The 26,751-nt window shown below is 37.1% G+C and overlaps 1 protein-coding gene across 1 annotated transcript; it reads right to left on the reverse strand.

Moving 5' to 3' along the window:
• Positions 1 to 1,292: 1,292 nt before the first annotated feature.
• TMEM244 (transmembrane protein 244) lies at positions 1,293 to 25,615 on the reverse strand. Its single transcript, XM_006931991.4, has 6 exons — positions 25,469 to 25,615; positions 10,731 to 10,816; positions 9,109 to 9,182; positions 5,518 to 5,643; positions 3,937 to 3,981; positions 1,293 to 2,146 (listed from the first exon to the last, which is right to left on the reverse strand). The coding sequence occupies exons 1-6, from the start codon at positions 25,499 to 25,501 to the stop codon at positions 2,052 to 2,054; spliced, it is 459 nt and encodes a 152-aa protein (XP_006932053.1). The 5' UTR covers positions 25,502 to 25,615; the 3' UTR covers positions 1,293 to 2,051.
• Between the last annotated feature and the right edge of the window lie 1,136 nt (positions 25,616 to 26,751).

Consider the following 26,751-nt stretch of genomic DNA (forward strand, 5'->3'; position numbering starts at 1 on the left):
AATTTACTAGTGTAACTTAATTCTCAATATATTAAAAAGTACTTAATCAACCAAATCTTTTTTTTAATTATCAAATTTATTTAGGCAGCTTTAATGTTTCTGGAAATTTCTTCCATGTGTGAGTTTCTATAGGGGCAGACTTTCTCATTAGTAATTCACGGTTTGTTTGATATTTGTATTTTTTGTAGAGCAGGATTGAATTTTGATATATATTTAACCATACACTCTTTTCTGGGTGCTTCAGTAGGGTTTTATTTGGAGAATCAAAGATCATAATGCTGACCCGTTCATAGCTACCTTATGCTGCCTTCCTTTAAAGATGAAAGAAAAATCTTTATTAATAATTGGAATTCACAATCCTTTGACTGACTTAGATGAATTACATATTTTGCTAATTCCATAAGTAAATATTTTGGAGGAAATTAATGGAAAGATTGAGAATAATGGATGGAAGGCAGAAGTTCGTGGAAATAAGTAAATGTGAGAAAGAAGCAAGGAAGAAAGTAGGAATACTTTTGTGCTTGTATGTGCATGAGAAGCTTGAATTATCTAACCAGTAACTGATAACACAGTGTAGTTTTTGTGTATGAATACAAATAATTAGCATGACATTTCTTAGTGGTTAAATGCAAACCTTTATGGAAGAATTAGATTTTTAGAGTAAAAAAGAGTCATCTAGGAAACAATTCTAGAGCTGGTTTAACTTAGTTTCTAATTGTTGCCTAAAATGTTTGTGTGTAGGAATATGTGGATGGAGGGGAAGTGGTATATGTTACTTTCCTATCCTTTTCCTTATATTTATATTTTAGCTGTAACCATGGTATGCACTTAAATTTTATATCAAAAGAGACTTTAATCTACATTTACAAGTGGTAAATATTTAAGACAATTATATAAATTTAACTAGTCTCAGTATTAATCCAATTCAACAAACATTGCATAACAAGATGTAAAAAACAACAACAACATAGGACTGGCAGTGCAGAGCTATATAACCTCTAAAAATATCTGCTCCCAACCACTTGTACCTTGCTACTCAAACTGTGGCCCATGAACCAACAGCACAGTCATTTTCTCGGAATTGTTAGAAATACAGAATTTTAGGCTCCATCGCAGCCCTTCCAAACCCAAATCTGCATTGTGATAAGATTTCCAGGTGATTCAAATGCATACAAAATTTTGAGGAGCACTATATTAAAAGAACATAGTCTAAGGAAAGAAATAGACACTGATATTTTTGAAAAGGCAACAATTTTACAAGAAATGCTCTATCACAAAAACAAATACTGTGGGACAGTAATAGAATTTAATTCAGCTTATAGGGATTTGTAGTAGTTTTAACTCCACTCTCTTCTATATTATAATTTCCACACCCACACGATACATCAGCGTTTTCTAGTGTGTCCCCAGGGTGCCTGGGTGACTCAGTCAGTTAAGCCTCCGACTTTGGCTCAGGTCATGATCTCACGGTTCATGGGTTCAAGTCCCCCATCGGGCTCTGTGGTGACAGCTCAGAGCCTGGAGCCTGCTTCGGATTCTGTTTCTCCCTCTTTCTCTCCCCCTCCCCCACTTGTGCTCTGTCTCTCTCTCTGTATCTCAGAAATAAAGTGTGTCCCTACTCAAATATGTCTGAGAAACAGTGCATAATGCATACTACTACTTAGACACGTCTTGTTCTCAATAGTATGTTAAAGATTCTGAGAAGTCCTAAAATAAACATATTTTACATAAACCCAAGATTCTACAAATATACTTAAACATGCAACTTTTTTTTCCTTGCATGGCACTATTAACATATTTTGAAACTAGTGTCCTATGGAACACTCTTTGGTAAATACTGCATTTTATGAATTTGCAACATTCTGCTCATGAATATCTTACTAGGATTCTTCTGCTCTCCATTAACTTCTCCTTTTCTTTTCATAGTTATGAAGTATCTAGAATACATTCAACCTTGAATATAAGGTGTGAACCAAAAAACTACAATTTAGCTCTGACACAATGTATGTAATAATACAGAAAGTCTGAGGCGAATTAATTCAGCTGTTTTGTTAAAACTCATCCAGATCTGGATAGATAAAGTTGTCTTTGAACAAACAGTATGCGAAAGCCTGGCCTCCACATATCATTGAAATTAAGCCGGATCCTGCAAGTAATGAAAGGGAAGTTTTGGTTAACTACCAATAATGAATAATTCATTGGTGAGATTATGAATAAGAACAATTGTCATGACTAAAATAATGTTCCTGAAACTGACATAGCATTTGAAATAGGGTAGTTTATAGATTCAGCTAAGAGACAGTAGGTATATATTCTGTGCTGATAAATTGTTGAAATTCAAAACTTCCTTCAGGGAATAGATGCGTGGTTGTGTCAAATTAATAGTAAGGAGCTCTTAAAACTCAGAAATTCAAAGACAATGAAGTCAAAGCACATGCCAGGGATTTCACGATTCTCAATTCTTGTAGCTCTTCAGACCTGCCATTTGTTTGTGTTGTTGTTATTTAAAAATATTTTATAAGGTATTTCCTCTCTAATTATAAATGGAAGATATGCTCTTTTCTAACTTGGAAAATATTTCTTAGCATAGAAGAGATTTTGAAAACAGAAGTCTACCTACCTGCGCTATTCGGTTATACTAAAATGCCTTTAGCTCTGATTTCATTGGCCCAGCAATTCTTGTGTTTTGTTTTGTTTTGTTTTAATATTAATCCAGCCTAACAGGGCTTCCATAAATCTGTGATTCCTTGGATGCCGGTAACAGCGTAACTCCCATGAAAGGTAAAGTTCCCAGAGGTGAGAGCCCTTAGGGGATCAGAGGCTCAGCAGGACTGGACAACTTCCTCACTCAGACACACATCTAGTGCGGGACCATGAGATAGAATTTCCAAGCTGTGTAGCCACATTTCATTTATATCTAAATTTTTTAACTCAATGCAAACAGAAGAAGGTTACCTCAAACATCATTTGGCCAACATTCTCTGAGTAAACCAACCCTAGTTCTTAAAACTGAAATAGTGACCCAACTATTTTAGCCATTCTATTGGCCATTCCAGTTCACCAACAGACTTCCTCTGTCATCAGGTGGCATTTGCTATGTGACTGAAATGCCTAGGGCTTTAAATAAAGTAAATTTTGTGGTATTGCAAATAAAATCCAAGAGATAAGTTCTTGTTTTTCATGGAGAGATAAGAGCATTTCTAATTATAGCATGTCTTTCAGGATTTTCTTTCTGATTTATTAAAAATGTGCATTTTTGAAAGCCTCATGCAAAATAAAATTTCAGTACTTTCTCATGTGTGTTCTGTATGTACTGAACAATATTAGAGAAGAATACACACTAAGGCTTATGGAGATGTAAGGGAAGTGGAAAATTAAATTCTAGCGAAGGGAGCTAATGAGTAATATAAATAATACTGATACTATAAACAGATAACTTGGCTTTGGGGAAAACAATGTAGTAAAATGCTGCATTTCTATTTTCCACTATTAAGCATGACAATATTTAGATAAAACTATTGCCAAACTTACTGAAAAGAGGAAAGGTAAAAATTTTTGTGGTCCATACATGGCTTAAGCTAAAGGAAAAGCTTTAGAGAAGTCCACTGTAAATTGGCGAATTTTCTTACTCGATACACAATTGATTAATTCAGTTGTTCGATTTGTGGGAAGAAAAAAAAAATAGATGAAATAATGCTACTATGAAAACAGCAATGTCATTCATATTGAAAGAGAACCAAGAGAATATGTCATAAATCTATATCCAGTGTTTTACTCTATGTAATTTTAGAAAGATGGAGACTCTGAGCAGTCTTCTGGTCCAATTACCTGACCCACACAAAAAATATTTTGATGCCCCCACTGTATATATAAATATTTATGTTGTACCTAATACATACACACATGTGTATAACATATGGTATCATATGTATATACCTAAAGCAGCCCACCAATGTGATGTCAAGGGGAATTCCAACATAACTGCAAAAGAAAGAAAAAAAGGATGTTGTTCATTTTTAAAATATATGTTATTTTTCTTTTTAGTCAATGAAGAAATACTTGTTTGGTCAGATCATAGCCACATAACAAAGAGAAGTTTTATCCACATTCATAAAATTGGGTATCCCCAAAGCTGTATTTAATTCGTAGTCTAGAAAGTCATTTGTGAAATCAGATACCTGAAACTCCTCTTCTAGGAATGATGTTTTGAATTGATCGAGTGTTGATTTGATTATGAGTTGATTCGAGTGTTATGTAACAGAGATGATCCTAAGACCATCCTTAAAACCTGACTTACCCTGGAGTTCTGAGCCACTTCGCTCTGAGCTCAATTCTACTCAGCAATATTTGTTAAGCACTTTCTTTGTACCATGTGTCAGACAATTACTTGTAACTTTTCTGGGTCTAGAACCTGTTGCCTATCTCAGCCTTGAAGATTGAGCCACCCTATGCTCCAGAGCCCGTTTGCAAATATCCTATGACTGTCTTCCATTTGAACTTAGTCCCCAAAGTAAGACAGAGAATTTGAGTTATGGGGTTCAGGGGTTCCAAAAGTTACTAAGGGAGGGTGTGTGCCAGGGGGCTAGGATATTGATATACCAGCATTCTCTAATAATAGTGATGCTGGGATGTAGCAATTCATTTGGAAATTGTTTAAGATGGAGACTGATTAAACCATTAATAGACCACAGCAGAGTGATTTAATTTGCTAATAAATAATAACTTTGAATTATAACTTGTGGTTGATTACCACGCATACCTTGACTAGTATTTTTTTTTTTCCAATGGAAGACAGGAAGGGAGAAAAGTTACAATAGAAGAGTACATTTTGAATGGCTAGAGGAAAGAATGTTTGAACTGTCATTTACTGAATAAATATATGCTTAGACACTAGTCAGAAAATTTCTCATTCTCATTGACATGTCACTGGGTAGCCCCCATCTACACAGGAGACAACTAATATGAATGATGTTGTGACTGTCCTTAAGACCATACACTTCTTAAAAAGGTAGGATTGGAATTTAATCCATTTTCTTTTGACTCCAAAGATCACAGGTAGAAATAAAACCCTTTAGTTTAAGAACCTAGTATTCTTGGTAAATTAACTACTGTTGGGAAGTTTGCCAGCCTACCAGTATGAGTTTCCTCAGGTCCCGGGTCCCAGGATTTGGTCAATTTCTGCCTCAAGGGAGGGTTTTGGAGCAAAAGTATTCCAAACAGAGGCAAAGCCTGTACAAGCTGTTGGCAAGTTGAACATGAGAGGAGAATAGGACACATCTATCTACATTTCAGTACCATTTTGAATTAGAAGGTGTAGCCAATCAAAATCTTCCCCAGGAAGTGGTAAGAGAACTTGGTGGGGAGGAGTAGTGTGGGAAGGAATAAAGAACTCTAACCAGTTTTATTAGTTAGCCATCAGAGGGCAATATGCATATAACAAAGTTCTACTCTTATGAATCAATTTAGGTACAACATCAGATTTAACATACTTTGTTTCCTTTATTTTATCTTGCTTACCAGTTGAAGTGATGGCAACATGAAGAATGGTTACTGAAATAGCATAATCCCAGACCCATTCTTCTACAACCAGAACGAAAAGCAATCCACACACCAAGTAGGTAACCTGTGTTGAGATTAAAAGGACTGCAAATGGAATGGAGAATATAATTATTTGGAACTAGAGAAACTAACAACTCTGAAACACAATTAGTAATAGGACCATTACAACAATGTCTGTGAAGACATTTTGGCAAGAATTTTTAAAATATCCCATCTTTTAACAATCCTCAACTTTGGATGAGAACTTGTTAACATATTCTATTTCTTAATAATCCTCAGACTTAATAGAAAAATAACAGTATCTCTTTTGTACTTCTTTGTACTTACCATTTTAAAAAGTAAAATACAATAAAGGAAGTTACAATGGAATCAATACCTGCTGATCTACAGTTAGATTGCAAATCTCCATTTAAGATATATTAGAAACTAATGAGAAATTCAGTTCTCAGTTTTAGGAAATGAAAAAAAGAAACATAAGAGTTCATTGATTTATAACATTTCTTTGGTACCAATCATTGCCTAACTTGGAAATGAATTCCTTTGTGTCTTTATAATAAAATGGCATGCCCAGATAGTCATTTGGGACACATAACTGATAACCATGGATGAAAGGAAGCCTCATAAATGGCTCATGTGGATGGAGGCACTCTTCTAAATCCACCCAATTGTCTTGGAGTGCTTTCCCTGAACATGTATAAAGAGCTCATTATTTATAGGTCAGGACCACAAATCTCTAAGAGCCTTGAATGTGTGAAGGGTCAACCTTTGCCTTTTGTCTTTGGTATGGATCTTTAAAGTGGTTTCAAAGGAGAGATCCATCAAATGCATGTGACAAATATACGTGACACACGTCAAGGTCCCTTTGCAATGGTATCACTTTCCATAAAAATTACCTTTCTATTTTTGAAAACAAACAAGACAAAACAAAACACAGCAATTGATTATACGTTCTTATAATTCAGGAATCAATGAATCAGATAGGCAAACTGTATTTTTCAAAACAAAGGGTTAAATAATCACATGATATGCTATCGTGCAGAAGTCATTTATTAACCAATGAGCCAGTGATTGTTTCATGGGCAAGCAAAACACTAACCAAGTAAGCAGGTCCCAATTGCCATCCTTGTTAAAGGCCTTCCACTTATTCCTCTTCGATTTTATTTAATTTAACTTAACAGGTTTCAGAAGTTGAATGGAGAATTCACACCAGCTCCTTTTTATCATAAGGGAATGAGGTTCAGTTCAGTATGTCCTATTCCCTACAATCAAGGTTGTGGAAGGAAGTGCATTGCTGTGTCATAGTGACTCCACGTCTTTCTACCACATTTCCACAGCTGCCTCTGTCAGTGGCTCACAGAGCCCCCAGATTATTATAGGGAAATAGAGATGCCTCCGTTATCAGCATTTACAGATTTTATAGGTTAACTTGCAGCTGCTTGGAGACATTGATTTTTGTCTTGAACAAGCTATATTTGCATATGTTGATAAAAAAGGCTTATGCTTTGTTTATGAAATGAAAGAAAGCATGACGTAAAAGAAGCAGTACACAATTTAAAATCAGGATACTAATGTTACAGTCTTGCCTCATAGCTTAGTTATAAAACCTTGAGCACAATTTTAACCTCTGGGTCAGTCTTTCTCTATAATTGGGAAATGGAGTGCTATCTTATCTACCTCAAAAAAAAAATGTTGGGAGGATGTTAACTTAAAATGAAAGCAATTTGCAACCTATTCTCTGCTATGTAAAGGAAAGCTATTAGTAATCAAAATGTTTTAACTAGACTTAAACTTTCCAGTGTCCTTGCTAAACCGACTCTCCTGGGTGACAAAATCATTGAAACAGACAAGAAACTTGACCCTAGATACATGCCCAAGGCTCTGAGATTACTCTTACACTTTATCTCTGAGATTAGTCTAAATTCTCAAAGTAACAACTTTGAAGAGTTATGGCAGTTATCTCCCCAAGCCCAAAATTAAAGATCTAATAGGCTAAGGTTTTATTGATATCTTTGTACAAATGTTAGTGTTTTGTGAGGGGAAAGAGCGATATAAACTGTGCCAGGCATCCTGGGGATTTTCACTAATCTCTGCTATGTAAAAACACAGCCTTTCCAATAAGCTGTGTCATTCCTATCTTTCATTGACTGACCCAAAGGCAAGAATTAAATAGTAACAGTTGAGTTTTAAATCCCCTCCCCAAAACACATACACAGCCCCTACTTAACTCTTTACTGTGACGATATCAACTGTGGACAGTTTTGATTGAAAACAAGTGAATTCTGTGTTCAATAGGGAAGTGCATAAAGAGAAGGTTAAAATAGAATGTTCCACCTCTTGTGTCTCATTAGAATGAAAGCCTCTTTTTCCTAACTTATTCTTTGTCTATCCAAACTTGAATCCATAATAGCACCAAACAAGGTTACCCATTTGAGGAAGTTGTTCTAAAGCTTTTCTTCTTGAATGCAGTAATTTTAACTGACCAAGTTTCCTGTACAAGTCATATTCAAAACCGGGTTTCTTTGGCTTCAGGCAATTTTTGTATATTTGCATATTTGTTCCAAACAAACCACGTCCAGTGGTTTTCTAAAGAATTGTAATGTTTAAAGAATCCACAATTCACTTAAAAAAAAAAAGTCGGAAGAAATTTAACAGAATGTTAAGAATGATTATATTTTGAATGTAAGTTTATGATTGAATTTCTGTTTTTCTCCTTGCTACTTGTAGGTATTTTATAAGCTTTCATTAATTTATGTGTATTATTTTATAATGGAAATAACATTAAAATCTTCTTTTTCTAAAGATGAGACAAACTTACCTCGAATACCCACCAAATAAGTATGTTTGACATAGATTCAATATAAATAGCTGTTATTATTAACATATATATGGGTGATGAGTATGGCAGGTATTAATTAATAATTACTTTTTCAACAAAAATGATTAATTTAAAAAGATAAATTTTTCCTTAGTATACTCTTTCATATCATTCCCCCCCCCCCTTTTTTTCCTATCTTGGGAAGAAAAATCAAACTAAGCAGAAATGTACAAAGCAGAAAATGAAAGTCCTCTGTCATCCCAGCTGGGAGATAACAGTTTGTTGCATAATTCTCCAGATTTCTTACCACTGACACCATGTATTTTACTCTGTTCTACAAAAATGAATAATTACACTACACAAACACTATTGTCTTCATTTTCCATGCCACATCTCATGAGCATTTTTACATCAACATATTAAATCATTCTTCCTTTCCTTTGAAAAATATTTAATGCACAAAAAATTTACCTATAAAATTACCAAATAGAAATTCATATAGTAATTCTTTTCAATTATTCCACCATTCCATCCCATCCCATCTTTAAGGAATAGCCACTTTAAAATTTGTGATGGCATTTTTTCTACATTAATTTCTCAAGTCAGATATAAGATACAGATGGCTGGGAGGAAAGCCTGATATTTTATAAATTTTTATGAAACAACAACTATTTTTGATTTTTGGAGGCATTTGATTCACTAATTGACAAAGATTGGAAATTAAAACCAATTACCTTTATAATTTGTGTTGAGCCATGAGGGGTTCGTTTTGAAATCAAATGGTGCCAGGACATCCAACTCATACACCCTGAAGATGTTACAAATGAAAATAGTTTACCCTGGAGGAGGCAGTTCACAGCTTCGTACATCAAGGCCTTGAATATCGCTCTTCACATACAACATAATGCAGCATTAGCTTTACCATGTGTGGGACATTTAGAAGCTGGCTGACCTGCATGGCAACCAAATAATCTTTTTATCCATATTGTCTTATTTGTCCAATTAAGTCCACTTTGTCCACCAAGTGGACTTCATTGTATTTTGGGTCTTCGCTGTAATCTTGGTGGTCTTTGACATCAAATATGGGAGGAGAATCTAATTCTGTGTCAAAAGCATAGGCATGGAAACACACAAGACCCGGGTTCTAATCCTGATGGTGCTGTGAAACTGTGAATGTGGGCAAGTCAGTTCCATTTGGAGCCAAACGTCAGTGTCTCATCTGTAAACTGAAAAGGTTAATCTCTGAGACCTCTTCCTGTTGTAAAATTGGAGTCTATAAATATACCCCCTCTACTGTGCCTGTTTGTAGTTGTGTGCAGCTGGTCAATCAGTTAGCCGCCTCCTGGAGCTTTAAGGCCCAAGAACTTAAAATTCCTGTCCTCTGACTCACATTAACTACAAATCCTTGAAATGAGGCTCAGAGAGCCCTAAAGATTCTCAGCTCCTGCCTGCTCCAGGCATGGCCTCACCATCTCCAGTCCCAGCAACAGCTGAGACCCTGTTAGAGCAGCAGATGCTTCCTCGGTGGGTTTGCCTGCAAGCGTGCTGAATAGCATTATTCCCATTGCAGAAGTTGGTATAATTATTTTTGGGTACTCATTTGCATATTGAAATCAAAGGGTCCTAACTCCTTGCTTGCACAATAAAATTAAATTGTATAAACACTCAGCTTCTTAGAAATTATTTGTAAATCTACGTAATGTATTTCAAGGCAGTCAATGTATTGGCAACCTAAATCTGTAAAGACAAAATTAAATCACAGCGAGACTAAAAAAATTACCTGAAAAAATTGCCTCCCACTTACATAGAAATAGCATTAAAAATACACGTTTTACTTTGTCCTCATAATAACCTTCTTTTGATCAATTACTTCCACTTGACAAATGAAGACAATTAAAATAAGAGAAGTTCTATGGCTTAGTTAAGATGTTTCAGAAAGTTAGTAAGAACCTGGGCCAGAATTTAGGTCTCCTGACTTGAGTCCAAGAGATATTTCAGTATATATCAGAATATTTAAATTTGATGTAGATTATCTCTAAATTCCCTTCTCATTCAAACTGCTCTGATTCAATACCAGCCCAGGGAGTAATAGCTTCATTTTCTTCCATGACCATCTTCCAAAGATGTAAGGGGGACAGTGCTGTCTGGCCCTATCTATCCACATCATTTCAAGATTGTGCTTTGATCATTTTGGAAGATGGCACATTTGCTTATTTTTGCTTAAGAATGGCATGAAAATACACCATATTTAAGTTGTATCCTCTCTTCCATAAAGACATGTCGAGAATTAAATATAAACCCCTTTCATATTCAATCTCAGCTTTTTCATTCTGTTTGAAGGAAACGCACTACTTACTTGAGCATCATGCAGCACATGCCCAGAACCGCGTAGTACACAGTGTAGAAGAGAATGACACATATAAGGAGATTCTGCAAAACAACCTGCAGAGAACAGAGGCGTGAGGTCCAAGAGCCTGGGCTTTTTCACACGGTTGTCGGTAACGAGTCTGACAAACAAAAGACGATGAATGACCACTAGATAGTGTTGGCTACCTTTGTTTTGCTTGGAGACCCATGGGTGGGAAGGACTTCAAAGTCCACAATGAAAGTTTTTCGGACTGGAAAGGCTGACATGGTCCACATTTGCCCCAAGGATTAATGCAGTACAAAAAAATCCATAGCACTTACCTTCCATCTACCATAACATACTTCCTTCTTGCCAAAATTCATAGTTTAATTTGACAAAATGATTTTATTTTTAAAATTTTTTAATGTTTATTTTTGAGAGAGAGAGAGCGGAGGAGGGGCAGAGATTGAGGGAGACACAGAATCCGAAGCAGGCTCCAGGCTCTGAGCTGTCAGCACAGAGCCCCATGCGGGGCTTAAACTTAGATAAGCCGTGAGATCATGACCTGAGCTGAAGTCGGAGGCGTAACCAATTGAGCCACCCAGAAGCCCCTGACAAAATGATTTTAAATCTCAGCTATCATAATAGTCAAAATATGAGAACAGCTAAGAAAATTTGAAAACTGTGAACAAAAAAGTACATAATTGCACAATAATAATTAAGCCTGTGTGCAAGAATTTACAGAGCAATTGACTAAACACCAGAGAGGGGCCTGAAATGGCCTCTACCACATATGAGACTTACCAAGGAAGCATTGCAGATTAATGGGGACCAGATGGATTATTCAACAGTGTTGTGAAAATTGTCTAACTTCTAGACAGAAAAATCCCATTAGATCCCAGTCTCGTACCAGACACCAAAATAAGCTGGAAATGGACTAAAGGCTTAAATGCCAAGAAATAAAATAGAAGAAAATATCTGCAATATATATTAAGAGCAAAAAAATGATACCCATAATACATAAACACACACAAATTAAAAAAAAGACAAACAAACCAAGAGAAAAATGGACAACGGATATAAATAGGCAGTTCACATGAATAAACATTTAAAAAGCCAATAAACAATTGAAAATGTCTGAACCTCCCTATTAATCTTTTGAAATATATTCTTGTGAATATAATAAAAATTTCAGCATTTCACATGGAAATTTTCTAGTTTGTCTTTTTCCCTTTTGAATCTTTTTAAAAGTCTTCTTGTTTGGTCAACTCTTATAACACTTGAGCATTATTCATCTTCTCTGAATCACCAATTCACCAAATCTACCAAATCTTTTAATTGGCCTGGGCACAGAGGAGTCCTCTGCTAGAGACAAGAAGAGAAGAGAGTTAGCGCCCAGCACACCACAACCAATTTGCTAACTGGACCATCTTTATGGGCTTACCAAGAACTTCCTTTTTTCAACTACCTAAAAATGGATGGATTGTCTGGCCTAAGAGAGCCACAAGAAATCAGTACTCAAGGGTTCTAGCACCTTCAGGGTCCCATGCCCTCCGCCCGCCCACACTCATACCATGCCTAGCATTTCCCCCCTACTCTTTCCCTGTCGACTTCCTCTAGCCCAAGTCTCTTCTCCCTCAGCCCATCATTCTCCTCCCTTTTTGCTCTTCAGTATCTCCCACTCCTTGTTGCCTAATCTCCCCTCCCTCATGATCCTTAATCTCCTCCTATGCCCATTCTTTTATTTATTCATTTATTTTTGGATTTTATTATTTTTAACTGAAATATATTTGGTACATTTGTAAATTTAAGTTGTACAACATGTTGATTTGATACATTTGTATATTGTACTATAAGTGGCATTGCAGCTATAGTTAGCATTTCATCATGTCACATAATTATCATTTCTTTTTTGTGGTTGGAACATTTAAGATCTAGTCTGTCAGCAAGTTGGTGATTGTAATACAATATTGTTGTCTATACTCTCTATTCTGTGCATTAGAGTTCTAGGACTCACGATTAGCTGCAAGTTTGTACCCTTAGCACCTCAATTTTCTTTAAGACTTGCATGGCTTTGTGGTTTCATGTAAGCTGACACAATCCTTTATAAGGGAATAATGAAAAGGATGAGAACTTCTTCTCATAGCTCTCTTTATTCTTTATTTTATTAGGGAATAAAAATATTTTCTAGAAACCCCCATCAGATGTCCCATTGTGTCTCTCTCATTAACCACCACTTGGGGTCATGTGGTCACTTCCTGAACAAGCACAGGCAAAGAGTAAAGGGGTTTACCATGGTAGGTTTAGAACACTGAGACTTTGCCTCTGGGGATTGGCACCTACTGCTGTAATAAAATAAAAATTATTAGCAATTATTAACAAAGAAGGAAAAAAGGGGAGTGGGGTCTGCTACAATGTAGGCAGCTAGTAGTGTCTTCCAAGTGGTAGAATCAATATGGAAGTAGTAAAAAGCCCTCATTTGTAGAGATTATTTAGCGGTTATGAGAACATGTGAAAACTTTGCCTGAGTCGAAGGTCCAAATAATGTGTCCACATTTAAGTTGGTTGGATTCTTTCCCAAATGTTGAGGTAAGAATCTGCTGATGTGGTAGGCAACAACACTGATGCGTCTGCAGCCTTGTAATTTTCTTAAGGGTCATGTGTCTTTGGGTTTGCTTTACTCTTTATTCTATATATTAATATCAATTTGTTTGTCTTTTAATTTGAGCATTAATAGCCTCTAGTTGAAATATTTCTAGATGATCGCTTTGTTTCAATTCAATCCAAAATAAGATAAATAACATATGGTCCCTGGGGCACCTGGGTGGCTCGGTTGGTTGAGCATCCGACTTTGGCTCAGGTCATGATCTCGCGGTTTGTGAGCTCGAGCTCCGTGTTGGGCTCTGTGCTGACAGCTCAGAGCCTGGAGGCTGCTTTGGATTCTGTGTCTCCCTCTCTCTCTGCCCCTCCCCTGCTCATGTTCTATCTCTATCTGTCTCAAAAATAAATAAAACATTTAAAAAAATTAAATAAAATAATATATGGTCCCTATACTAATATACAAACACAAAACTATTATTTCTATGTTAATATTAAAATTTAAATAATTTTTATTTAGTTAGTTTATTTTTTTAATGTTTATTTATTTTTGGGAGAGAGAGAGAGAGAGGCAGAGCACGAGTGGAGAAGAGGCAGAAGGAGAGAGGGAGACACAGAAGCTGAAGCAGGTTCCAGACTCTGAGCTGTCAGCACAGAGCCTGACGAGGGGCTCGAACTCATGAACTACGAGATCATGACCTGAGCAGAAGTCGGACACTTAACCAACTTAGCCCCCAGGCGTCCCTTTACTACTCTTTAAAAAAACATATTTGGATCCTGAACCAAATAGAGTGTGAAAAAAATATGACATTTATGACATTTGGCTATTTGAACTTGACTGGATATTTGATGATGTTAAAGCATTATTGTTAATATTTCACAGTGTTATAATGATTAGAGGTTTATCATATGCAAATACAAGATCATTATAAATGCAATTTCTTTATTAAAAAGCTCCCATGTTGTTTTATTTGTGCATAATTGCAGGACTATTTTGAGAGTAGAATATATCTGCACAAGTCTGGAACATGTGCAAATTTAGGATATGGCAAATACTTTATAAGTTGCTTTCAAAAAAACCGTCTGCTAAACGTGACCTTCACAATCATCTTTTTTGATGAAAAGCATTGTGATGCCAGTTTTCCTTCTACTTCCCTAAACAACAAAGCCTTTCTTAATGTGTTGAATTTAAGGAACAACTATACCTTCTAGAAAGGAATAAAATTATTTTAGTTTGAGATTTCAGAATCCCCCAGACCAGAACTACTATATGCAGGTGTGTCTCTGAGATCTCAGAGCTTTAGTGCAGACTGAGTGCTCCAGCTACATAACTCATTCAACCTTCTTTCCAGTTTCCAAACTGGTTTGACTGGGTCCAGGAGTGTTAACAATACTGACTCCATCTTTGGTCCTGCATCTTGTTCGTGCCCTCCCCTGGGGCTATGTGTTCCAGGCGCCTTGGAGGTTAATGTATGCTCTGACCAGAATGCGGGAAGGCTTGTTGGATCTGCCCACTTTAGATAACTATACCCTTTCCTCCACAAAATCTGTGGGTTAAGGTCTGGACTTGGCTGCATAGCGTGTGGATCATTACCCACCTGATCCCCACGGTCAGTAAGTTACCCTGAGTAAAACTCTGTGAAAATGGTATGGAGTGGCTTGCTTCATTTGGCAGTCTCAAAGTGCCTTCTCAGTCTGGAGGATACTTTTACCATCCTTCCTCCACCTTCTAACTCTGGGCATAATTCAAAAAGGAGAAGTTCATATTCATTCCATCCTTCTGGAGTCAGTAGCTACCTTTCATCCTAGTCTTCATTCGTCTTTTGAATTTTCTTGTACCATTTCATAACACCCCCAGAAGGATAACTTCCACATATTTTGTGGTATGTCTTCAAGCAATTGGCTAAAAGATATGGGGTCTAACTGTTCTATGACACCCCATTTTATCTAGAGGAGGACTGGGACACGTCCTTTATGCTCACTAAGGTATTCACAGTGGCTGGCCTCGTTCCTGCCACAGGTGGGCTCTCAGTGAATATGAGTTGACTCACTCATTACAGTTTTAGGAGTGAGAGAATCATGGCTGATTTTCAACCTGCACATGTGTTAAGGAGTAACTATTATGACAGATCAGAGCCCAGGCCACATGGAACACCACCTCATATAAAAGTAATCTTCGCTGAATGATAAGATAATAATCAATCACCAGATAGTTATTGAGTGTTGACACTGTGCCCAAAGCTATTTCAGACTTCCTGGGATGACAAAGGAAGTGAGACAAACAAAAGTATCACACAGTAAACAATTAGAACAAGTAAATATATCTAATATTTACATGACCATTTAAAGTATACCTGTAAAGATTATCTCATACTTCAAAATAAGCACTATAATTGAGCTAAGATTGTAATCACCTCTTTTCAAATGAAGAAACAGAGGTTGGGAGAAATGAAGTGATATGCACAAAGCTGATCAATGGAAAAGTTGCAATTTTATATCAAGTTTATTAACTCCAAGTCAAAACATAAACTTTGCAGTTCTGATTATGAGGGCAAGACTACCTCAGAAGGGAGATAACCCAGGATTCACAATGATAGAGGGCTGTTGTTAATGAGAATCATAATGGTCCACACTCTTCATATTTAGTGTCAGCCCACGTGCCCTTTAAATGCTATTCAAATTTTATTATTCTTAAGAAATACCAAGTGTTTGCATGTGAAGAGTGCAAAATCCTCATACTCCATATCTAGATATTAAGATTCTCTAGATATTGGGTAGAGCCTGGGTATCTGCATTTTAACAAACCTCTCAGATGATTGCAATGCAAAGATCTGAGGACACAGGAACAAGTCCATGTGATAAACAGAAGGTAGGTTTCTCCTATCGTTTCCTCCTCAGGTAGAATGTCTAAATGGGAATTGGATGGACAGCTGGGAAAACTGGATTTCTGAGCAAAATGGACAAGATGGATGAGAGACAGATTTCCAACTAAAATGAACAAATATAATCTTTTACTTCACTCATAATAAATGCACACTGAAACAACAGTAAGATACCATTGTTCTCCTATAGGCAAGATATATATACACATATATATGTGTATATGTGTGTGTACATATATACGTATATATGTGTACATATATACGTATATATGTACACACACATATATATATATCTTTAGAAGATTTACTTGTTCTGGTGAACATAAAAGACATTGTTCTAGACTCCTGGTGTGAGTAGAATTTAATACAAGTGTAATAGGAAGGAATAAATCAATATGTAGTTTTCAAAAGTGTGATCTGAACCTAAATTCTGGTAGGAAATAGAAAAGTCTTAAAGGTGTCTATCTTTACATGGTGCAATCATTGGTGATTTCTCTCCCTTTTTTTCTGTATTTTATAAATTTGTAATGAAAGAGAGAGACCTAGTTTCTAGCTATCACATCTTGTATGATTGTAGGCAAGTTACTCTGAGTAATGTTTTTATGTGTAAAATAAAACAATGGTGTTTTTAACCCTTAGGGGCTCATTATTTTGTTGAATGTCTAATGCAAAGTATGGACTATGCAGAAAAATAGATATGCTCACAAATATACAAGGCATTGTGTGCAATTTCAGGGTTTTCACAGGACTGCTAAAATCCATGCATGGATCCCTGGCTAAGAATCTCTGATCTTGAAGGATATTTCCAAGTCTAACTATGAACACATAGAATCCTATGGGGGAGATAGTGTCCCCATCCCCTTTATAAGAACTAAAGAAACCATCAACCTAGTCATCATATCTACAGCAATGGCAGATGCTACAAGTGATAAAAAAATATTATTTGTAGAATTAGTACTCTAAATTATATCTCAAACTCCAATATGTCCATTAGGCTCTTTCTCTAGTTGAAGGGAACAGAAAAGCTTCATAATGATGATTATTGGAATAATGTCTGAATCAATTAGAAAATGGACTCAGCAACTATTTAGCTGTTTAGCCACCATTCAGGAGCCACAACTCAGTAGTTAAGTACACGGTGGCACTGGAGACCTAACAACACTGCGACAATCTTCCACGTGATGACTAACCTCTTCTGGTCTCTGTTTCTCTCTTTGTTTCTTCTTTCAAGTCTTCTCCCAATTAATGAACTCTCTCACACACAAAAAGAGAACTTGGTTCAATAAACCAGTCACTACCTGGTATATGGCCTCCAGGGTGGATACAGTGCTATTAACAGGGGCTAGTAGACAGCTGACTGGACCATAGGTGGCTGTCTTTCAGTCAAATGAACTTTTCTAAAGCGCCAGGGATGTCTAATGATAGAATTCGCCTCACACAAAGCATGGTGACCTATGTAAAAGGCACCCCACAAATAGGGTTGAGGTAAGGGTCAGTACCCAGAACACTTCTCAGAAAGAGAAGGCTTCTGGCTTATTTGCTGCTGTTAAACTAAGACTGTTTGTAAGACAAACATGTAGAAAACAAGTTCAGAGACTTGTCTCTATTAAAACTAATATGATAGCGTAGGTTATGAGGATGAGGGTGGTTCCGGGAGGTGGGAGAAGATGAGACAGATTCTCTTGTTTTCAGGTAGTGGTTAACAGTTTTTGGTCAGTTCAGGTCTCCACTCTTTCTTCTCCAATCTCTAAAGTTCAAAAGGGTCTTAAATACTCCAGGACCCCAGTTACCTCTTTGATTTTCTAAATTCCAGCTTTTACTAAAATAATGCACAGTCATTAATTCAGTCCCCGAAGTATTCAGTACAAAAGATAAAAATATACACAAATCTGTGAACTGAATCGTCATTGAGGAAATTTTGGAAAACGTAAAAACATGAAGCACAAAAAAAGTGAAATCACCCACAGTCCATTATTCTCACAAATGTAAGTTAAACTGCTATCCAGAGCTGTAGGTTCTTTTGGTCAACCCCTGTAGTTTCCAGAGACGAGAAGTAAGTGGGGGCTTTCCATCTCTCTCCCATACCCTTAATGCAGTATCTAAAAACTATAAATCTGACAGGAAACATAAATGTCTTAAGAGTGTTTGTCTTTAGATGCTAAAATCATGGCATTTCCTTCTACTTTTTCTGTATTTTATAAATTTTTAATGAAAGAGAAAAGACCAGGTTTCTATGTCATATGCTAGAATCATAGTAAGTCATTCTTAACCCCACGCCAAATATACAAAAATGTATTAGCAGGCAAACACCAAAACACTTATACAACCTGTTTTTGAAAACATAGGGAGTTTGCACTCTCTGTCTCCCAGCACTTTGACAAATACTTTGTGTTTGCCAGGTTTACTCTGAGGATGTCACAATGATATCCTCAAGGCAGGGTCAGCCATCTTGGCCAGATCAGTTGACAGATTTCTTCATGAAGTGTGTGTGTGTTGGGGGTGTGGTGGGGTGCGGGTAGAGTTGTGAGACGGGGGGCAACACAAGAATATGGGCTCTAGATCTTGGGTGCTCCTGTGATGGTATTTAGGTGGTTGACCTTCCCAGATTCTGATATCTCATTCATGTAAGGATAGTGAGGCCTGTTCAATTTTGACTATTTCGAACAATACTCATTTCATCAGTAAAAACTATAATTTCTTTCTTATGCTCATTGACAAAGTCTCTGGCATAGGTTTCACTAATAGCTTTTCAACTGCCTGAGAATCTTTTCAACTGTAGTCTCCTGACAAGGATACTCCAGATGCTAACCAGCAGCTACTGGAGTGTAGATTAAGCTTAATCTATGCACACGTATCTCACACTACATTATACCAGAGTATTTTGTATTTTACATAAAATATATACTTTCAAAAGAGATCTTTTTATGTTAGGTTTTGCCCCATTTAAATGACTTAAAATTTAACTACAGCCTTTGCAAGAAAAAGTCAAGCAGGTAAACCGTAAAAAGGCAATGTGAAAATTATAACATATTTCTCAAGCACAGAAAATGGAAACAAAATTGTCAGTGAATTTAGGTATTTTTTCCCCTGAACTCTCAAAACAGGACATTTCCTATATAATTACACAATTATTATCACACACGAGAAAGTTTAATGGATACACAATATTATTTATACAGAATTCATATTCAAATTTCTCCAGTTGTCCCCAAAACTTAGAATCAATTAAATTTTCACATTCTAGGGGCACCTGGGGGGCTTGGTTGGTTAAGTGTCCAATTCTTGATTTCAGCTCAGTGTATGATCTCATGATCATAAGATCAAGTCTCGTGTCCGGCTCCATGCTGAGTATGGAGTCTGCTTGGGATTTTCTCTCTCTCTCTCTCTCTCTCTCTCTCTCTCTCTCTCTCTCTCTGCACCCCCCTGCTTGCATATCCACGCACACTTGCTCTCTCTCTCTCTCAAAATAAATAAACAAACAATTAAAAACAAACAAATACATTTTCACATTACATTTGGTTGTCATACTTCTTCCGTGCCATACCCTAGATTGGTCTGATGGTTTCCTTCTGATTAGAATCTTTGGGGAAGAATTCTACATATGTAATATTGTATATTTCCATTGTACCTCATGAAGAGACACATTATACTATTTTGTCTCATCAGTTTGATCACTTGGTAAAGATGATGCCTGCTGATGTCTCTGTTTTAATTGTAGTCTTTATACTTTATAACTAATAAGTAATCTGTGGAGTGATGCTTGAGATTATGTGAATGTTCTGTTCCCCTAAATCTTTGTATTTATTGGCTTTAGCATCCAGCGATATACCTTGTCTGAATCAATTACTTACATTGGTGTTGTAAAATAGTAATTTTCTCATTTTATTTTTTTCTTCTACATATTAGTGCACATGCTTTCATAGAGCTCTCCCTTCTTTTTAAACATTTTTTTAATGTTTATTTATATTTGAGAGAGAGAGAGACAGAGCACAAACAGGGGGGAGAGAGAGGGAGACACAGAATTGGAAGCAGGCTCTAGTCTCTGAGCTGTCAGCACAGAACCCCACGTGGGGCTTGAACTCACAAACCCTGGGATCATGACCTGAGCCGAAGTCAAGACGCCTAACCAACTGAGCCATCCAGGCGCCCCTAGAGATCTCCCTTCTTACCTTGAACTTATGTATATATCATTTATTCATCTATTTTTGGTAACTTGTAGTGTTTTTTTATTTTCCATATGTTACAACACATTAAGAATCATGATTCTTGTTGATGCTAAAATTGTCCCAAATTTGACCGATTTGAGCACCTGCACTATACCTCCTGTGTTCTTTTTACATATCGTCATCATTTTCCTTGTACATCCTTGCTTTCTGTCACAGCCTGACATGCCAGTGAGACACTCGCTTTTTTTATACTATATTTTTATATGCATTTTTGTCTATTTGTGAGCTTTCTATTCACTTCCATTGATTTCCCTGTCTTTCTGTCTATTCATAGATAAATGTAACACTTTTAATTATAGAAGCTTTATAGTATGTTTTAATATAGGCACCCCTCATTGTTCTTTGTTAGAGGTCTCATAACTATGTTTTATGTTTGTTTCTAAATAAACTTCAAAATCTACTTAAATAGCTGTATAAAACAACTTTATGTTATTTTTATTGGGATAATATTAAATTTATTATTAAGATGGGAATAAATGATGGCTTTATAATGTTTACTCCTGCTATCCAAAAACCAAAACAAAAAAGTTTCCAAATTCATTCAAATTTGCTTTTGTATCTTTCAAAAGTATTTTAATTTTTCCTCATAACACATTTTACACACTTCCTGTTGCAATGTCTATTTTATTTTTGAGAGAGAGAAAGAGACAGAGCATGAACGGGGAAGAAGAAGCAGAGAGAGAGGAAGACACAGAATCTGAAGTGGGCTCCAGGCTCCGAGCTGTCAGCACGGAGCCTGACAAGGGGCTCAAACTCACCAGCCGTGAGATTGTGACCTGAGCCAACATCAGATGCTTAACCGACTGAGCCACCCAAGTGCCCCTTTTAAATTTATTTATTTTTTTAATGTTTATTTATTTTTGACAGACAGGAGAGACAGAGCATGAGCAGGGGAGGGGCAGAGAGAGAGAGACAGAGACATAGAATCTGAAGCAGGCTCCAGACTCTGAGCGGTCAGCACAGAGCCCGACGCGGGACTCGAACACACGAGCCGCGAGATCATGACCTGAGCCCAAGTCAGACGCCTAAGCGACTGAGCCACCTGGGCACCCCGAAATTTATTCTTAAAATAATCCTGCTTTTGCCACTAATGTTACCAAAGATTTATCTTATGGTACCATCTAACTGGTATTGTTTATGTACATAAAGATTTCTGGGTTTTGTTTTTAATTTAACATTCTATCACTTTACAGAATCTTTTTTTTTTTTAACACTTATTTATTATTGAGAGACAGAGAGACACAGAGCGTGAGCAGGGTAGGGGCAGAGAGAGGGGGAGACATAGAATCCGAAGTAGGCTCCAGGCTCCAAGCTGTCAGCACAGAGCGCGATGCGGGGCTCGAACTTACAAACTGCAAGATCATGACCTGAGCCGAAGTCATTGGCCCAACCAACTGAGCCATCCAGGGGCCCCCAGAATCGTTTTTAAAAGTTATGTTAGTGTTTTTATTGATTCTCTTGGATTGCCCAAATACACAATAATATCACCTGTAAATATAGTTTCACTTCTTCTACTCCAATTCTTTTTTTTTTTTTTTAATTTTTTTAACCTTTATTTATTTTTGAGACAGAGAGAGACAGAGCATAAACAGGGGAGGGTCAGAGAGAGGGAGACACAGAATCTGAAACAGGCTCCGGGCTCTGAGCTGTCAGCACAGAGCCCGACGCAGGGCTCGAACTCATGGACCGTGAGAACATGACCTGAGCTGAAGTCGTACGCTTAACCGACTGAGCCACCCAGGCGCCCCTCTTCTACTCCAATTCTTATGTCTTCATTGTTGTAGTCTGATTGCATTGGCTAGTACCTCTAATTTATTTTCAAATAATGGTGGAGTTGGTGAGTATACTTGCCTTGTTCTTGGCCTTATTGTGAATGCTTCTAACATTCTCTATCAAGAAATATACGGGCTTGAGGGTGCCTGGGTGGCTCATTCTGTTAAGCATCTGACTTCAGCTCAGGTCATGATCTCGCAGTCCATGAGTTTGGGCTTGCTTCAGATTCTGTGTCTCCCTCTCTCTCTCTGCCCCTCCCCTACTCATGCTCTGTCTCTTAAAAATGAATAAATGTTTAAAAAATTTTTTAAAGAAAGAAATATACTGGATTTAGGATTGCAATGTTTGTGTTTGTGTGTATGTTGTTATAGATATATATTATCACTAAAGAAATAATCACTTCCTATTTTATTCAATGTTTTAATCAGGAATCATTGTTAACTTTTGTCAAAGGCCATTTCAGCATCTATGAAGATGATTCTACAATTTCCTACTTAGTTTTGTAAACAAGATAAATTATGTTAGTAGATTACCCAATATTGAACCACCCTCACATTTTTAGAATAAATATTATTTGGTCTTAATGTATGTTATTTTGCTTTTCACTTTTATTTCCATAAGTAAGATTGAGCTGTAGTTTATTTCTTTTGCTATCTTTATAAGGTTTAGATGACAATGTAATTATTATTTCATAAAAATATCTGTGGCTTTTCTTTTTTTTCTCTACTCAGAAATATCTCAAGTAGCATTAGGAATGTATGATCTTTGGAGTATAGAAGTCCCCTGTGGGAATTCTGGGTCTAGTCCGTTTATAATAACTTGCTCTATTTATTCTATGAAAACTGGGAGCCCTTATGTGATTTTGCAAAGCAGAATGCTCCCATTAACTAGAAGAGCTTTACTCTTGACTACAGAGAAAATATATGTGTATTCTTCAAGGTCTAGCTCAAGTATCATTATTACCACTCCATCTCCTACTGTAGGACAGAATCAATCCTTTCTTATTTCTTCTGCATCCATAGCCTTGTGTATATGTCTTACAGATCCGATCACATCGTTTGTAGCATACTTATTTATAGAGGTTCCCTTTTCTCCAGACTTTCCAGGAGAGAGACACAGATTTAATCATGTTTAATTCTCCAGCCACAAAGCTATTGCTTAGTTTGTGGTAAGTATGCAATAAATATGTTTTGAATAATGATGAGTGAAGAGCAGTAAAAATAATAACAAAATTTCACTTCAGTATGAACCATAGTCTATTTGTAAAACATGTAGGCTCCAGGGTGAGAGACACTAGGGTTTCTTTTCCAGTTTCTCACTGGCAAGGCTATGACATTGGCCAATTACTCTGTGTTTGGTTTTACTCATCTATAAAATATAGGTAAAATCTCATAGGGGTTTTGTATTCAGAACACGTGTAAAACTCCTAGCATTAAGTACTATATGTGCTCCACAGATAATACCTTGCCTTATTACTCCCCACATGAAAGCTTACTTCTTAGTTCTTTGGGCAATTCCAGAGCAATCATGAAATACATCTCTCTAGCCTGTAGTACCACGGAGCACAGTCCAGCCTTCAGATAGTGGTTCCCTCTGAAAGTGTCTGCATGGATGAAATTCTCTAGGTCATGTCAATAACCACACACAGGAATGTGGTGTGTCCCTGAGATTTTTAAATTCAGTGTTTGTTTTACAATTGTAACTTTACATTAGTTCAGTGTAGTTATGTTATGAAATGTGTATCCTACTGGAGTTCTGAATAACAATACATTGTATTCTGAACAACAATTTAGCAGTCCTCATACCTGGGCTTTCTTCCCAGTTCCTGTGCTAGTTCCCCAGACAGCAAATTAATTAAATGGCCTTTGGCCATGGCTCTTTCCCTTGAGTCAGCTTTTCTCTCATTTAAAGTATAGAGACAGGGGGGATTTAATTAGCCCAATGGCTGGCACATTGCATACACTCAATAAATGTTTGTTAAGTCTTGAAATTCTCTTCGGATAAAGGTCACTTTTGCCATTAGTATTAATTTATGAGCATTTGAATAGTTCCTGTGATGATGATATTGACAATGAACAAGGACTTAAGGAAAGTTAACTCATAACTTACAGGTATGTATCATGAGACCAGATTTTCAACAAGTCACCTATTTTGAATGTATTCACTGTTGGCCTAATGTTCTATAGCTGGGACTCTAACACCTAAAGCTCTGGGATTATAAAAAAGGAAGACCTGTAGCAATTACCTGAATATTTACCCTGGAAGGAGTGTGTGTGAGTGTGTGTGTGTGTGTGTGTGTAAGCCCAGACTAAATATAGAGTCCCCATTCTTTATGTAAGCTACTTAAGGAAAAGGATATTACCTTTTAATTTTTTTCTCTCCAGTAAAAGTTATTATTGCTTGTTCAATCCCCAAACTATATATAAATTATGAATAGTTTGAAATGCTCTTAAAAATAAGTTTTAAAAAAATATTTTCCCTGAGATAATATTTTCACTGACCTAGAAAATTTTTCTTAGCTGTTGCCATACTTAACATTTCTAACTGATGATGTACGTTGTGATGATGGCAGTGAGCAGAAAAAGCTTGAGGAAATACACACAGTGCTGATATTTTACTAAAACGAATGTAGCACTAATTCATAAAACATAATTTAATTTTTAAGTAAAAATCTGACTTTCCAGAGTGTCATTCCCTTAAGGCTGGATCTTTATAGGCCCAAAGCCTGTGTGAATTTACACAGCTGCTTTGAGGCTTTGCATATTTCCTTGTTTTAGGTGCTTTGATTTTTTTAAAGGGGTATTTTTATACTGAAATAAAACACAACTATTAACACTAGCCTCAAGGGAAAAAGAAACTAACAAACCTACAGCTTAAAATGTTTCAATACTTTTCCTTTAAAATCTTGCACATCTTTTAGAAGTGGGAGAAATGAAAGCCATCCCCTGCCAAAAACAGAGTAAGGCCAAACTGTCATGATTTCAGAAACCGATAGCAGAGGTGCAGGTGTTAATACTAGAAGGTGAAACGGTCTCTCCTAAACAACCATTCTCTGAATGTTTTAGAATCTTCTCTTGGGCATGGATGTCTCTAGATTGCCACCATTACCACAGGACACAAGCATTGCCGCAGAATGTTTTCTGCATAGTTCCCAGCCAAAAGTGAAACAAGTTGCCTGCTGACAGAGAGGCCATTTATAGAACATATTTGCTTACACCCGTGCTAGGCAGTAACTGAAAGCCAATGCGAAGAAGTCATTCCTCTTTACCTTGCTTGCAGCAACTCTGGTCTGGAGAGCCATGGACACATCCTAGTCAGAGCGGTGGTGACAGACACTCTCTTTCTATTGACAACATCTGGAAGGAGAGACAATTGTCGCTGCGAGCTTCCCAATTACTCCTGAAGACTAAGTGTGAGACACAGTAGTGCAGGATGATTGGATTACACAGAATGAGACAGAAGCCATCTGTGAGCCACACGTAAGCTGCTGAGCGCCGGGATGAACAACCTTATTAGACGACCGAGTTCTCATTCCATTTGTAGTTTGGTCAAGTTTGAAAGATGAGTTGATTGTTTTTAGACAGCACGGCAAATGGGCAGGGATTTGAAACTCTCCCTGGCTGTATGAGTAATTATGGGCTCATACTTAAATTAGAAACATGGATTTTCAGTTAGGAGGTCCTGAGACTGTCTCCAAAGGATGCTACTGGCATTCATGTTGAAGCATGGCCTGTTCTTTCTTCCCCCTGCAGGAGCTTCCGCCTGCCGAGGAAAGAAATCATTAGACCCTTCACATCACGGCAAAGCGATATAAAAATTCTGATTTGGGGTTGGGAAGGAGAGTGATCCTCATGCTCTAAAATTAAGGCCTTTACACAGAGAGTGAAATGTTTCCACGAATTGCCAGGATGCATTCAGTACCAGAACTCTGTATCTCTCTGTGCCCCAGGGCTCCAGAACCAGTCCTTCACTTAACACACTTCATCACATCTTTTGATTGGCACCAACTTCCAACGTGTAGATGGCAATTCACTTGTTTCTGTAGTCCTTTTGCTAGTACAGCACCTTCATAACCTCTTATTGATCACATTCTGTAATGCATACCCCCATACATCAGAGCACAGCTCTGGGAAAGGGGGAAAAGATCGTCTTTAGCAAACCCAGGGTTCGGGGGTTTTCTTATGGAAATGTTTTAAAATTTGACTCTCATGATGGTTATTGATAATATTATCAATGCTCTTGTATTAATAGGACTTTGATAATCCTTTTAGTAGGCAGCTGCCCTGCATCTCTGTTTCCATTGTGAGTTCTTGTAGAGGACAGACCCTCCTGCCTGCTAGTAACTTTGTAACAGCTCGCCCCTCCGCTACCCACCGGGAACCCTCAGTAAATGTTGGACTATTTGAATCCTGAGCCTTGCCCTGTCTGTGACAGCAGTGAGCCAGCCTTTCTCCCCCACTCCCCCTACCCTGCAAAAAAAAAAAAAAAAAAAAAAAATCCAGGGAGAGCTCTCTGGGAGTCACAGCCCAGTGCAGAGCAAAGGACCTGTGC

The sequence above is a fragment of the Felis catus genome, chromosome B2 (assembly GCF_018350175.1).
Source record: "Felis catus isolate Fca126 chromosome B2, F.catus_Fca126_mat1.0, whole genome shotgun sequence".
NCBI classification, from domain to species: Eukaryota; Metazoa; Chordata; class Mammalia; order Carnivora; family Felidae; genus Felis; species Felis catus.